Source organism: Poecilia formosa, unplaced genomic scaffold, assembly GCF_000485575.1.
Source record: "Poecilia formosa unplaced genomic scaffold, Poecilia_formosa-5.1.2 Scaffold851, whole genome shotgun sequence".
Lineage (NCBI taxonomy): Eukaryota > Metazoa > Chordata > Actinopteri > Cyprinodontiformes > Poeciliidae > Poecilia > Poecilia formosa.
The window spans coordinates 48,095-63,712 of record NW_006800790.1 but is presented as its reverse complement, the minus strand read 5'-3'; the positions used below and the strand labels follow the sequence as shown (position 1 = coordinate 63,712).

Genomic DNA, 15,618 nt, shown 5'->3' with positions numbered 1-15,618 from the left:
TTGATCAAACATCAGTTTTCTAATCTTTATTTTAAGAATAGATATATCCAATAACAAACGATGGCGCTACTAATATTTTTGTGACAGATTTCTCCTTGTGCTGTATTGGGATAAAATGGTTTTCTGGACACACTGAATCACATAGCGACCAATAGGCTCTGTCCAGTCCAGTAATGCATATCAATTAGGAGGAGTATGAAAGACGTAAAAATAATTAACTATACTACATTAAGAAATTGTATTTAAGCCTCGGTGCTACATGAAGCTCATTTTGAAACAATGCAAGTTAAAAACAATATTTTGTGTGTGTATATAATATACTGCCACCCCTAAAAAATCCCTGCCCCCCTCTTGCCACCCCATAAATATTTTTCTAGATCCGCCCCTGACTATTAGGGCACCACGAACCAATGCTCACAAGCAGAAATGGTTGCAGTGGGCCCAGACATGCATGGAGACTAATTTTAAAACAGTTTTGTTCACTGATGAATGCTGTGCAACCCTGGATGGTCCAGATGGATGGAGTAATGGATAGGTGGTGAATGGCCACAACGTCCCAACAAAGTTGCCACTGCGAGATGGTGGAGTCATGCTTTGAGCGGGAATCATGGGCAGAGAGCTGGTTGCCCCCTTTAGTATCCCTGAAGGATCACTTTCTTCCATGGCACACAAAGAAGAACTGTTCTTTATGTAGCAAAATCATCTTCATGCATGACAATGCACCATCTCATGCTGCAAGGAATACCTCTGTGTCATTGACTGCTATGGGCATAAAAGAGGAGAAACTCATAGTGGCTCGAGCAGAAACTATCCACAAACTCACAAGTTCAATGCATGCAAGAAGGTGATATCAAATATGGAGTCTTTGATATCACATGTACATGTTAACATGTAACATGCTGATACATGTTAACGCTGATAACATGTTAACATGTACATGTTAACATGTAACTAGGTCTGTTAAGATGTTTTTGATTGAAATGGCTTTTAATTTCAGTAAATGTGATCACTGCACATTCAAATAATGACCATTTGCAGTTCCTTATAACTCAGAATGTGTTCATGAATATTTGTATTTATTGGTTTGTAAAGGTCCATTGATAATTTTGTGCAAGCCTACAAAGATCTGGATCCAGCAAGAGTGGCCATGAATAACAGCATCAAGCGTTCCTTCAACCAGATGGCACTGGTGAGTTTTCCCTATAAAGTGTTGCTCCCATCAGTTTTGTGGCCAATTTTTGATTTTATTTGATCCAATCATTTTTTCTTTAACAACTATAACTGGCAGCTTTTACAGTCTTTTTTAGTGGTCATTATTCAGGGTCCTACATACTCAGGTGTACTGCGCTCCAGTTAGAGTAAAGGTCCATTTTTACCACCGCATACACGGATTCAGTTTGTAGATTAAACTGTATGGCGGGAAACAAGGCAAGGCAAGGCAACTGCCACCCCCTGTAACCTCAGTAGATCAGCTCCTGACCTATATCTGGCCAATTTAAGTACAGACAAGTGGGAAATTATTATTATTATTTTTTTTTGCATTTAATTAAAAGCCCTTGAAGTACAAATTACCATATTTTACTATTGCTCCTTTTACAAAAACATAACATCCTAGTTTTGAAAGCTAAAACTAGGATATCGACTACAAACTTTTACTGCTTTGCTCCAGGTCTGTGCATGTCATTAAGAGCTGAAAAGATTTGAGCAGTTTGTACATTTAAAATTATTATTTGATTGTTAGAAGGATGGATGGATGGCCTTACTGCACTTTTCGCTTTTTAGGGTGAAAGAAAGCTGACGGATGCCATATGGAAGAAGATGAGGGGCGATGGCTGCATGGACCGCTCCCTCAGTGCGGGGTCACTCACAGGTATCTTTCTGTGTTTGTTTTTTCACTCACCTGGTTGTTCCAAACATTTGTGAGTCTTCATGTTAACTTGTGTCTCTTCTCAGAGTCGGCGACGATGGGCCGGATTATTCCAGGTATCAGGCCCCCGTTCCCCGCCTTGCTGCAACAACACAGGACGTCACGGTATCCAGGGGATGGAATTAGTGGACCAAATGAAAAACCCTTTTCCAGAAAGAGTTGCAGCTACACGGAGTATAACCTGATGTCTTCAGGTACAAATGTACTATGCTACATGAACTCTGTAGTACTGCTCTATCAAATAAGCAGTTTTCTTTTATACATTTCACAGTACAGGTCATTCATACTGACCTCAAAAAGTAGGTGAAGAAGGTGAAACCTGCAGAGACCCCTGTTTTTATTAACAGTTGATTATGCATGTCCACATGAGACTGTGTTTATCCTGACTTAAACCTCAGAATCATCAGTTGATGGCACATTCTTGCTGCGTTTGAAGCAATTCTTGCTAATGTTTCCATCTGAAACATTAGCAAAGTGACCAAAAGCATCGGCAAGACGTTCAAACTTCCCCTGCCAACATTTTTGTTTATGTCCTCTTCCAGGCATAGCAAGTTGTTTGCTGGGCCCTTCGTTTGAGCCCTCCTGCTTGCCGCAGCTGACCCGCTATGACTGTGAGGTCAACGTCCCACTGCAGGGCAACCTCCACCTCCTCCAGGGCTGTGACCTGCTGCGAGCCCTGGACCAGAGCACCTAAAGCCCGCTCCCTTTCACTGACTCAAACCCACCATAAAGCCTGGATATCACCCCTGAGCCTCAGCCTGCAGTCTGTGACTTCTGCCTGTTCTCTGCCTCTGAACCTCTTGGGGCCGACTTCAGAGCCCTGAGACGAAGCTACTTGTAGAGCACGGTATCCATGACCACATCCTGCCTTACTCAGCCCCACACTCTTCTTCCTGCCCTGCCTCTAGTTCTCAGTATAAACTAAAACATGCAGTATAATACCAGGCTCAAGCTACATTCATGTTTTTTTTCACCCTAAAATACTGCGGCATAAACCGGACGCAGGCTGAGTGGAAGAGTAACCAACCAACACCAAACGGGTCAGCATGGGGAGGAGAAAAAGGTCAATGCTGGTATTTAACAGATTATATCATGTTACTCTCACTTATGTTATGTATTAAAGTTTTGTCAGGATGTCTGGAGCTGCAGCTGTAGTCCCAGGCTGTGTAGCTTTGAGGAGAACATATTCTACCTACACATCAGCACACACATTGTGCTCTTTTGTTGTTTTTGTTGACCGACTTTAGCCTTTCTCACCAGCTCGCATCGTCTTCGAGCTGAGGCACCGTAACACAAACTGGTCACAGCACTAGACCTTTATTAAATCTACTTTATATTTTTTACTTTAGCCTTCATCGGTCTGTACTGACGTGATTCCTTCTACTTTTATTAACCAAACTGAATATCTTAAATGAATTGATGCAACACTGCTGTATTAAGACTAGCCTTCTCGTGTATTTTGGGTCCTTACTCAGTCAGCTAGTAGATTCTTCTGTTTGTTTCTCATAGTGGTATAACGTACTCCTGTGTAAGTTAAATATTAGACATATCTGTCTTAAATCAGAATTTTGAATGTGTCTGTGTTAATCTATAATAACATTCTATATGACAACAACAGGGTATTTTTTTCTTATTGTGCCGATTTCATTCACCAAACTTTCAGCTTGCACATAATAATTGGATTTATACACATTTTTATATGAGATAAAAAAAGCAGCAGTGGTGTGCACAGATGACTGGGGAGGGCGGAGAAATACAGATCTGTTATTATATTTCATGGTTCTAGAGCAGTGGTTCTTAACCTTTTTTGAAGTACCGAACCCACCAGTTTCATATGTGCATTCACTGAACCCTTCTGTAGCGATAAATAAAATATGAATTTTTTTCCCCCAAATTCAAGACATAGGGGTGACCCAACTAGAGTCTAGTGGGGTCACCCCGAGATCACTAAGTCTTCTTAAAAGGTAGAGTCTCTGAGAACAGTTCTTCAAAATACACTCCTGATCAAAATCTTAAGACCAGTGAAAAAATTGCAAGAATTTGCATTTTGCACTATTGGATCTTAAGAAGGTTCTAAGTCACATGTGTCAAACTCATGGCCCGCGGGCCACATCCGGCCCACCGTGTAATCATATCCGGCCCGCAAGACCATTTTACATTATTGTTATTAATGGCCCGTCGATATGAACAACGCCGTCTCATCCCTAGACGTCATATTCTGACGTTTTAGTCACTGCCGCGCTGATAACACAATACTGCACAGAACTACACATCCCACAATGCGGGAGGTGCGCAGCAAGGCAGCTTCGGCTGCCTTGCTGCGCATCTCCCGCGTCCATGCAGTCTTGCTATTACAAGATATTGCGCAGATAGCCGGTAGCCGAAGATACCCCTCACAATGGCGAAGAGAAAAGTTGATTCTGAAAACAGAGCCTTTAATAACCGATGGGAGGCTGAGTATATGTTTACTGACATTGCCGGTAAACCCGTGTGTCTCATTTGTGGCGCTTATGTGGCTGTAATTAAAGAATTCAATCTAAGACGGCACTTCGAGACAAAACATAAGGATAACCTGAAAGACCTGGATGCAGAGCAGAAGAAACAGAAAGCAGAAGAGTTAAAGAAGAATCTGGCACTCCAGCAGACGTTTTTTACCCGTGCAAAATCTCAAAGTGAAGCTGCTGTGAAAGCAAGTTTTATCGTGGCAGAGGAGATCGCCAAATCAGCCCGGCCATTTACGGAGGGAGAATTTCTGAAGAGCTGCATGATCAAGGTGTTCGTTGTCTTATGTCCAGACAAAAAGCAGATGCTGGCAAATATAAGATTGAGTAGAAATACGGTTACTGATCAAATTTGTGAGATGGCCACTGATTTAAGAGCACAGTTGAGTGAAAGAAGCAAAGACTTCATTGCCTACTCTCTTGCTGTGGATGAAAGTACTGACATGACTGATACTGCACAACTGGCTATCTTCATCCGAGGAGTGGACTCCAATTTGTGCGTAACAGAGGAAGTAATGGACATTAAATTGATGCACGGGACAAGGACTGGAAAAGACATTTTTGAAAACGTATGCCAAAGTGTAACCGACATGAAACGGCCCTGTGACAAACTTGTTGGACTTACAACTGATGGAACACCGGCTATGTGCAGTGAAAAATGTGGACTAGTGGGAAGGATGTGAGTGAAGATGCAGGAGGAGAACTGTACTGGTGAGTTAACAGCATATCACTGCATCGTACACCAGGAAGCAGTATGTGGCAAAGTCCTGAAAATGAACCATGTAATGAGAACTATAACGCAAACCGTAAACTTTATCTGTGCTAAAGGGTTAAATCATCGGCAGTTTCGGTCCTTTATGCAGGAAATAGATTCAGAATTTGCCGACATTCCTTATCATACAGAGGTGCGTTGGCTAAGTCAGGGAAAAGTTCTCAACAGAGTTTTGGAGCTCAGCAACGAAATCTGTAAGTTCATGGACAGTAAAGGAAAAGACTCCACCGTTTTGAGAGATGAAAAATGGAAGTGCGAGTTGGTGTTCCTGGCTGACGTAACAGCTCATCTTAACGCCTTAAAACTGCAGCTCCAGGGACGTGACCGCATGATCACTGACATGTATGACGCGGTGAAGGCGTTTCAAGTGGTGCTGCTTTTATGGGAGACACAAATGCAGCAATGCAGCTTGCCTCACTTTCCCTGTTGCCAAGTAATGTTGAGCCAAGTCAGCACAACTGTGTTCCCCAAAACGCACTTTGCTGACAAACTGAGCACACTATGCGCTGAGTTTGCACGGCGATTTAGTGACTTTGAAGCACGACAAAAAAGTTTTGAGTTGCTTCGCAACCCATTTGCCGTTGATGTTGAAGCTGCAATTGTGCAGATTCAGATGGAACTGATTCAACTGCAGTGTAATGGGACACTGAAGGCAAAGTATGACACTGCAGGGCCCGCACAGTTCATTCACTCTATCCCTGCAACAATGCCCCAGCTCCGTCTTCATGCGGCTCGAACCTTGTGCATGTTTGGGAGCACATATCTGTGTGAGAAGCTCTTCTCAGTGATGAAGATGAACAAAACAGCACACAGAAGTCGTCTCACTGATGACCACCTGCAGTCCATCCTGCGAATCTCCATAACACAGGACTTCACACCAAACATAAACCAACTTGTTGCCAAAAAAAGATGCCAGGTGTCTGGCTGCGATCAGAGCAAATGATCAAATCAGAGTCATAAGAGCAAAGAAAACGGAATGATTAGAATTGTTATTTCTGGAAAGTACATGTTTTATGTATATATCCAAGTTTTGTAGCATGTTCATATTTCTACTTGAGATATTTTTAAGGAGAGCAAAATCTTTTGGGATATTTAAGTTTATTTTTTTAATACATACATTGACATAGGAGCAAAGGAATTTGAATGTTATTTTAATGTTAAGTTGTTTAAGTTAAGTTCTAAGTTGTATAATTTAACAAGATATTTTTTATTTAGAGCAAAATAATAAATACTGTATAAATGATTTAAGGTTTAAATTTAATATTCCTGTCTGTTTTTATTCATATTTATATTCCAAAAACATTAAGTTTAAGTGTGTTAAATAAATGTTTATCCTGGTTGGCCCGTGACCTTAAGTGTGTTTTGAATTTTGGCACCTTGTGCAATTGAGTTTGACATCCCTGATTTAAAGTCAATATTAAACGGAAAGAAAAAATACTTTCCATAATAAATCTTTTAGGGAATGAATTGAAATCTACAGAGCATAATGAAAAGTATTAGATTACCAGTGTTGGTGTAGCATGATAAAAATACAATGTTAATTAAAGCCGCAGGCGGCATTGGAGGCCCTCGCAGTGAAGTGCGCCGAAGGCCTATTGGCAACCGCGGGGGTTCCAGCACCGCCATGCTCTCACCACCGCCAACGCTCTCCCACAGTTCCCACAGCTCTCCGCCAGGCGACACACACCTACATCTTCCGCAGCCCTCCCTGACACAAGCGGAGTCGATCTGAATTGCAATTTCAAGCTACTGGGCTCTTTAGAGGCTAACAAAGGTCAAGCCCAACAAGTTTACTGTTAATAATATGAGGCATGTATGATTTAGAGCAGTCCTTCTTCTAACACAAAGAAAGACTGCTCTAACTGCAGTAATACTTCCTTCCAACAGGTGACTTCCTGTTGGAAGGGGGCGTGGCTAAAGAGATGTTACCAATTGACCAACTGAATGTGATGAGCTCTGCTTTGTGATGATACCAATGAAGTTTGATGCAACTGGGAGCTTTTATGGGGAAGTTATTCCATCTTGATGTTTCATGGCAAATGGCCAGATTTGAGGATTGGCCACGCCCACATGTTCTAACATAGGAATATTCTTTTGATAACTTTTGACCCTCAGTGCCTCAAGATTCTGCTATCTAAGTTTGAAGCCTGGATCTCAAAAGCTGTAGGAGGACTTCCAGGTGAGCAAGCAAGATGGCGACAGCTTAACCAGGTGGCTCCCCGACAAATTTTAAAAAGCAGAAGTTATTTAATGTAAGATATAAAACAAACTTAAAAGTGAGCCGGAATGCCCAAATCCAAATCAAGGAGCACTCTGTTGTCCCGAAAATCAATGTTAAGAGAAGAAGAAACGAACGAAGAAGGTATGGCTAGCCTCTCGGACTCGGAAGCATCATTAGCGGCTAACGACTCAGCTAACGAGACAGCTAATCTACAAGCTATTCTCCAAGAGCTAAGAGAATCACGTCAAGAAAATAGTGAAGGCTTCCGAGAGGTTAAAGAGGAGATAAAGAATGTAAACAGAAGACTGGACGAGGCGGAGACACGCATCTTGGAAGCGGAGAACAGAATTCAGCAGCTTGAAGAGGTGGCTACGAAGCTAAGTAAAGTGCATGACGAGTTCGAGGCCAAGCTGGTGGAGCTCGAGGGGAGATCGAGAAGGGACAACTTGAGACTCCATGGCATTGCGGAGGGCTCTGAGGATGGCTCATCATCTATCTCAGCCTTCATAGACAATCTACTCCGAGACAAACTGGACATTCTGACATCGCCCGACCTGAACATTGAAAGAGCTCACCGCTCTCTGGGACCCAGAGCTCCGCCTGAAGCCCCGCCGCGTTCCATAATAGTCAAGTTCGGCACATCTAAGGTAAAAGATGAAATACTAAAACGAGCCTGGCAAAAGAAAGGCTTCATGGTGGCGGGGAGAAAAGTCATAGTGGACCACGATTATGCTCCAGACGTGTTAAAACGGCGACGTGAATACATTGAAGTGAAGCGGGTCCTCAAGGAAAAAAAGATCAAATTCCAAAAAACCGTTCCCAGCCAAGTTGAGAGTATTCTACGAGAACAATACGCGTGTCTACAACTCTGCAGCTGAAGCAACTAAAGACATGGCGAATCAAAGCTTCCAGATCACCGTTATCCAGCCATCGACGACGTTGGTAGACAAGATCAAGAGTACGATGTGGACCAAGTCGGGAAAGAATGACAAAGACCAACGACAAAACGGAACTCGGGAGGGATACAAGAAGAAACTGGACGAGTTTAGAAGAGAATAAGCACAACCACAGGAGCAGACGGATCAAACACATCAAGGGATTATTATTATTTTTATTACTTACCTTTTGATGTTATTTGAAGTCGGGGATCGCGCTTCCTAGAAAATGGAACGCTACAACCAGGTAACGTCACTACCAGAGGGCCCCTCGCAGCCACAGAGCCGCACTGGCTTTCCCTCAAAATCGCTCACAAACTATAACACCGTTAAGGTCGTTAATAAGACCAAAGGAAAGGGAGTCTTTAAATGGAGGTGTGTTAGCTTGTTTTACAAAGCTAAGATGTTTGGATTGTTCACAGTTGTTCTTTGTTTGGGTAGCTTAGGGTTGTCATTTATTTTACTCGTTCTGAATATCCAGCAATATGCAAACCATGCCTTCATTATCACCTCTTAGAATCATAACTTATAATGTAAAAGGAGTTCATAATCCAATAAAAAGGGTGAAAATATTAGGAAAAATGAAAAAAGAAAAAGCAGAAGTAGTATTCCTCCAAGAAACTCACCTCTCTGAGAAAGAGCATCGTAAACTCAAAAGAATGGTCTTTAATCAGGTATTTAGTGCATCACATAAATCAGGTCGTAGAAGGGGGGTGGCAAGCTTAATATCCCAAAGGGTCACATTTGAGATGAGCCGTGAATATAAAGACAAAGATGGTAGATACAATATTGTAGTGGGCAGGCTAGAGGGACAAAAGATTACCTTTATCAACGTGTATGCCCCGCCAGGTTCAGAGTGGACATTTTATAAACATATCTTTGATATGATGATAACTAAATCACAAGGCATAGTAATCTGTGGTGGAGACTTTAATGTAAGATTGAATCCTTCAGAAGATGCCTCTAAACAACCCAGAGTTAATTGCAGCACAGGTAAGAAGATCAGAAAGATGATCAAAGAACTAGGGATAAGTGAAGTTTGGCGCAAATTTAACATCAGAAAAAGGGACTATACATTCTACTCTACAGCTCATCATTCATATTCAAGAATTGATTATATTTTTATGTACAACAAGGACCTAGACCGAGTAGAAAAATGTCATATTGGGCTGATGGACCTCTCGGATCATTGCCCACTTCACATAGAAGTAAATGTTAACAAAACAAAAAACCCGTTTCTATGGAGACTTAACTCTAGTATACTCAAGGGCAAAATTAAAGAAGAGTTAAGGCAAGAAATTCAAACATATATGCAGGACAATGACAATGGAGAAGTCTCCCCTGCAATACTATGGGACGCCTGTAAAGCTGTCTTGAGAGGAAAAATAATTGCAAAATCATCTTTTTTAATAAAAAAACTAAGCAAGAGAATTAAACAATTTGGAACAAGAGTTGGCCGAACTAGAAAAAATAAATAAAAACAAAGTAGACCTTAAAACTCTAGGGAAAATAAAACAAATCAGAGATTAAATTAATAAAGAACTACAGTCCAATATACAGAAGAAACTCTTATTCCTAAAACAGAGTTACTATGAAACAAGCCCAAAATCATCAAAATTTCTAGCATACAGACTTAAAAAACAACAGGAGGAAAGAACTATATACAAAATTAAAGAACCAACAACTAATAAAGTTACCTATAAAAATATAGAAATAAGAAAAAGCTTTGAAAAATACTACCAAAAACTGTATGCTCTAAAAGAACAAGAAGGAATGGAGGAAACCAATGCACTACTGAATGGGTTGCTGCTGCCTACTGTATCGAATGAACAAAATGAAATTCTGACCAAAAACATAATAATTCAAGAAATTGAAAAAGCAATAAATAAATTGAAACCTAACAAATCACCAGGACCAGATGGATTTAATGCTGATTGGTATAAAATCTATTTAAAAGATCTGTCTCCCGTCCTTCAGAGAACATTCAACTGGGTTCTAAATAGGGGACAAATTCCCCCTTCCTGGAAGGAAACAATGATAACAGTTATTCCAAAAGAAGGTAAAGACAAACTAAACTGTTCAAATTACCGCCCAATCAGTCTACTTAATCAAGACTATAAAATCTTTACCTCCATATTAGCCAAAAGATTGGAGCTTATCCTCACAGATATAATAAATTTAGACCAGACAGGGTTCATAAAGAACAGACGAACAAGAGACGATATTAGAAGAACCCTAAACGTGATCAACCACATTAAGAAGCCAGACAAACAAGCAATTATACTGGGTTTAGACGCACAAAAAGCATTCGATACTGTGAACTGGTCATTCTTATTCAGAGTCTTGTCAAAATTCAACTTCTCCAGCAAATTTATAAAGATAATTCAGGAACTGTACAATAAGCCTATAGGTAAGATTCGGATCAATGGGGGGCTATCGGAAGAAATAAAAATTGAACAAGGGTGCAGACAAGGATGTTCCATATCCCCATTATTATTCGCCATATTTATTGAACCTTTAGCACAATGGATTAGGCAAAACACCAAAATGCACGGCATAATGATAAACCATAATGAACAAAAATTAGCACTATTTGCGGATCATATATTAATCTATCTGGCGAGACCTCGGGAATCCCTCCCAGAATTACACAAAATCCTGTTGAAGTACGGGAAATTTTCAGGTTACAAACTCAACTCCCACAAATCTCAGGTCTTGACATTCAAATACTCACCAGACAATATTGACAAAGAAAACTTCAAAATAAATTGGGACATGGATTGAATTATATACCTGGGAGTGACCATTCCCAAAGACTTAAGGAATATTACCTCAGAAAACTATAACCCTTTAATGACTAAAATAAAAATGACGTACCCAGATGGAACCTGATACCTTATTTGGGTCTTATGCAAAGAGTAGAAGCTATCAAAATGATGATGTTGCCAAAACTGCTATACTTTTTTCAGACCCTACCAACAGAACCACCCAAATATATGTTCCAAGAAATTGACAAGCTGATTTCGAGATTTATTTGGCAAGGGAAACAACCCAGGAATAGATTTAAAACTTTACAACTGAGTAAAAGTAAAGGAGGCCTTTCACTCCCAAACATGAGTGACTACTACAAATCAGCACAAATAAACCCACTGGTGGAGATGTGTGACTCTTCCTACACAGCGAAATGGAAGGAAATTGAATGTTCAAATATTGGTGTCCCCCTGCAAGCTGCAGGGGGACACCAATATCCCCTGCATAAACATTTGAACATATTTGTTCAAATGTTCAAAATATTTGAACATTTTGAATGTTCAAAATGTTCATTTTGAATGTTCAAATATTGGTGTCCCCCTGCAAGCTGCAATTGGAAATATACACTTAATAAAAGACCTTAAAGATCTCAATCCATGTTCAGAAACAGCACTTAAGACCTGGTCAAAATTAGTAAAAGAAAACAAAGAGTCCTTTTTACCAATCGGATGGATAGCATACGATCAAGACTTTATCCCAAATAAAACAGATATCTTTAAAGAATGGATGAAAAGGGCTTGGTAAAATACAATGATCTATATCACAAAGGTTGTCTGAGAACTTTTCAAGACATTAAACAGAAATATGGTCTTGATAACAGAGATTTTTTTCGTTATCTACAAATACGGCACTATTTAGAAAAATCAAATAAGGCTGATCCAGACAGAACATTTGTTGGTATATTAAATATCTTCCTAAAATCGTATCAATCAATCTCCGTTAGTAAATTAACATCCAAATTGTACAATGAAATACAAAACCTGAAAGGAGGGAATACATTATACATTAAAGAGAAATGGGAAAAAGAAGGGAACCACCAAATTCACATTGATGACTGGATAGACATTTTGAATAATTGTTGAAAATGTACATCATCACTAGTTTATAGGGAATTTAATTGGAAGACTGTTACACGCTTCTTCAAAACACCAGCTCAGAGGTGCAGAGATTCAGATAATACATGCTGGAGGTTATGTGGGTCGAAACAAGCTGGATATTTTCATATCTTTTGGAGCTGCCCCAAGCTTTCTTCTTACTGGAAGATAATCAAACAAAGTATGGAGACTATTATTGGGGCAAATTTTGCTCCAAACTTTAATACTATGTTCCTGGGTAAACGACCAAACTGTGTAAAGGGTTTCTATAAAACATACATGTTCAACATAATGTTAAGAGCTGGTAAAAAAAGCAATCACTCGGAAATGGATGACTGACAAAACATCATCCAAGACATTTGCAAGATGGAAGAACTGACATTTGCATTAAAACTGAAACAAGATAGATTCGAAAGGTGTTGGACCCCGTGGCGGACTTTCTTGAACACTAGATCTGATACTAATGAAAGTGATGTGACACCCATTGTTCTTTAGCTACTCTGTTCAGTTTTGACTATTTGTTTTACGGTTCGGAAAAGTTATTCTGATGTGATATGGACTTGCTCAAACTTTTTCCTCCCCACTCTCTTGTGTGGAATTCGGGTGGAGGAGGAATAAAGGAAAATGGAACATTTAAAACTGGAGCCGGGATAATCACCTGAAAGGGTATGCTTTAAAGATCAATGTAACAAACTGATAAGAAGACTGTATAAGACTGTACCACCTTCTGTGAACAAATGAGATGCATACTTTTTTGTTGTTCCTCAATAAAAATTTGAATAAAAAAAGTGGTAGGACGAGCTCGCTCAGATACGTCAATAAAATAAACAAAATGGCGGCTTTGATCCAAAATGGCCGACTTCCTGTTGGGTTGAGACCATGGCTCCAAGAGACTTTTTTGTAGGTCCTGACAAGATACACATGTGTACCAAGTTTCATAATTGTGGGTCAAAGCATGGCTGGGAGCAGATTTTTAAAAATATTCTAGGGGGCATTGTGGAGGAATTAGGCCACGCCCACCTAATATTGGATGGCATTCCTGTCGGGGTGTGGGTGGAGGGTGGACAAGGATCGATCTCTGAGTTTGGTGCAGCTGGGAACTAATGAGGGAAAGTTATTCCACCTTGATGTTTCATGGACAATGCCCAGATTTGAGGCTTGGCCACGCCCACATGCTTTGACATAGGAAAATTCCTTTGATAACGTTTGACCCTCAATGCCTCAAGACTGTGCTAACTGAGTTTGAAGCCTGGATCTCGAAAGCTCTAGGGTGAGTTTGCTCAGATACGACATCAATGAAATAGACAAAAGGGTGACTTAGATGGAATTAGGCCACACCGACCAAATATTGCACTGGATTCCCGTCGGGGGTTGGACAAGGATCAATCTCTGTGAGTTTGGTGCAGCTGGGCTGAAACCAGGGGTGAAACTAGGGGGGTACGGTAGGGTACTGCGTACCCCTAAAAGAATTAGCAGGGGTATGCAGTACCTGCAAAAGAGAGGAGTGGCTGTCAGCTGTAAAAACTCAATGGGTTAACTGTGCAGCCGTGAGTGCACCCACTAATTAGCCATGACTGATTAGTTTTTCAAGAACAATCTAAATCACGACTTAATCAGTTAATAAATAACTGTTTTCCCATTTCATATTGTTTCTGAACTGTTCGTGCTTTGCTAGAGCAGGGGCGCAATATGTCGATCGCGGAAGGTTTTGAGTCGATCTTAGGTGACAAACTGAACGCGGCCAGGACGCTGAGACCAGCACGTCCTCCTCGGACTCGCTGCAAACGTTCATAACTTTATTAAAGAACAACAAAAAAATCAACAAAACATGCTCAACTTATTGACCCAACAACAATACTAATCTCAGTAATTATTGTTTCAACAAGGTGTGGCGCAATTCTGTGCGTTTCGGTTCCATGACAAAATAACTAACAGAGCAGGAGTTTAAAATTAACTAATCAACCACCGCTGTGTTCAGGGAGCACTTATTAATGATCGCAAAATAAATATTGTAAGGAAGGTTAAATTTTATTTAAGCTTGGTTTTGTATTTTAGTTCTCCGAGCCTAAGTTAGATCAGCGAATGCCACACAGCTCTGGAGGCAAGGCTAGTATCACGAGATTGGGTGTTTATGTTGTTGTTGGTCATGGCTCTCACTGCTCACTGCCCGGACATTGCTAAATGCTGTCTGTACCAGAGCTAGAGGCCGGAAACCACACAGTTCTTGTGCTGAAACAGCTCAGTTGCCATTGTAACTCATTGTTGCTGGAAGAAGTAAAGTTCATGCAAGAGACCCTTCTTTTTTGTCGTGTATCTTAAATACCCACACGCCTCCATCACACCAGAAACCAAAAGCACGACAATATCAAGCCTGCAAACCTTATATTGTAACGGACTGAATGTTATGTTTTTAACGTAATCTTTGGTCAACTTGTGGAGCGCAGGAGGTTGCCATGGCAACGGGTGTGCTTAAATGACAAAGAGAGACAGAGAGTAAAAAGGTGCGAGTGGTTTAGAGGTGATCACCTGTTCGAGATGTTTTACCTTTGTTTACCTTTGTCTTGGCGCATCACAGCCGCTGTAGTTTCTGAACATTCAACAAACGACAAACTTGAACTGATTATTTCGTTTGTTTATGAGTATCACATCATTCACAACAAACATCAAACATGGTAAATATACTTGGCTTCTATAGCTGACTGTATAGCTCAATGGGTATGTCACCTCATACCATGAGAGACATTGATATGCATAACATGCTGGCTCAGACGTCGCCCGGCCAAACAAGGTCTGCGTCAGGTGCTGGGGAACCAGAGCACCTTGATGACAAATGGGCTACTGGAACAAGACGGAAATGGGCAAGAGGTGAAAACCTGGATTTGTTGGAATGCTACTACTCAAGTAGTAGCATTCTCATGCACTACTACTCATGTAGCCCCTAGTCAGAGGGGCTACATGCAAAGAATGAGGAAAAAATGGTTAGTTCGACAATGACTGCTAAACAGCTAGTAGCTCAGTGTTCCAACATCCGCAAACGTGCTCAGCCCACTGTGCTCAGTGAATGTCTCAGACAATGGGGAACAGAGGACGTGGCTAAAACAGATCCCAGGAACAACATCAGACATCTCAGTCCAGAAATGTGCAGTACTAGCCTCTGGTAGAGGACCTGAGCTCAGAGGATGAAAAAGAGACCACCCGCGGAAGGTGAGAAGGGAATAATATTTTTTTTGTCATAGTGCCCCCAAGAATTTAAAACTACTTTCACCCCTGGCTGAAACATGAGGAATCAAGAGCCAAACGTATGGCAGCGGCATGACCTCTGCCTTCGCTGCGCTGCCATGGCCATGCCCTCCCGCG

The 15,618-nt window shown here is 40.9% G+C and overlaps 2 protein-coding genes across 2 annotated transcripts in view; both read left to right on the top strand.

Annotated features, from left to right (window-relative positions):
- LOC103131837 (endothelial PAS domain-containing protein 1-like) overlaps window positions 1-3,542 on the top strand; it is a 13,259-nt gene extending 9,717 nt beyond the window's left edge. The window contains exons 7-10 of the mRNA XM_007543570.2: window positions 1,093-1,189; window positions 1,783-1,870; window positions 1,954-2,121; window positions 2,470-3,542. Coding sequence (XP_007543632.1) covers window positions 1,093-1,189; window positions 1,783-1,870; window positions 1,954-2,121; window positions 2,470-2,621 — 505 coding nt within the window. The 3' untranslated portion in view covers window positions 2,622-3,542. The remainder of the gene's footprint in view (window positions 1-1,092; window positions 1,190-1,782; window positions 1,871-1,953; window positions 2,122-2,469) is intronic.
- A 424-nt stretch (window positions 3,543-3,966) lies between these two features.
- LOC103131838 (general transcription factor II-I repeat domain-containing protein 2) lies at window positions 3,967-6,464 on the top strand. Its single transcript, XM_074560034.1, is given in 1 exon segment — window positions 3,967-6,464. A coding segment is annotated over 1 exon segment (1,818 nt). The 5' UTR covers window positions 3,967-4,325; the 3' UTR covers window positions 6,144-6,464.
- Window positions 6,465-15,618: the final 9,154 nt, after the last annotated feature.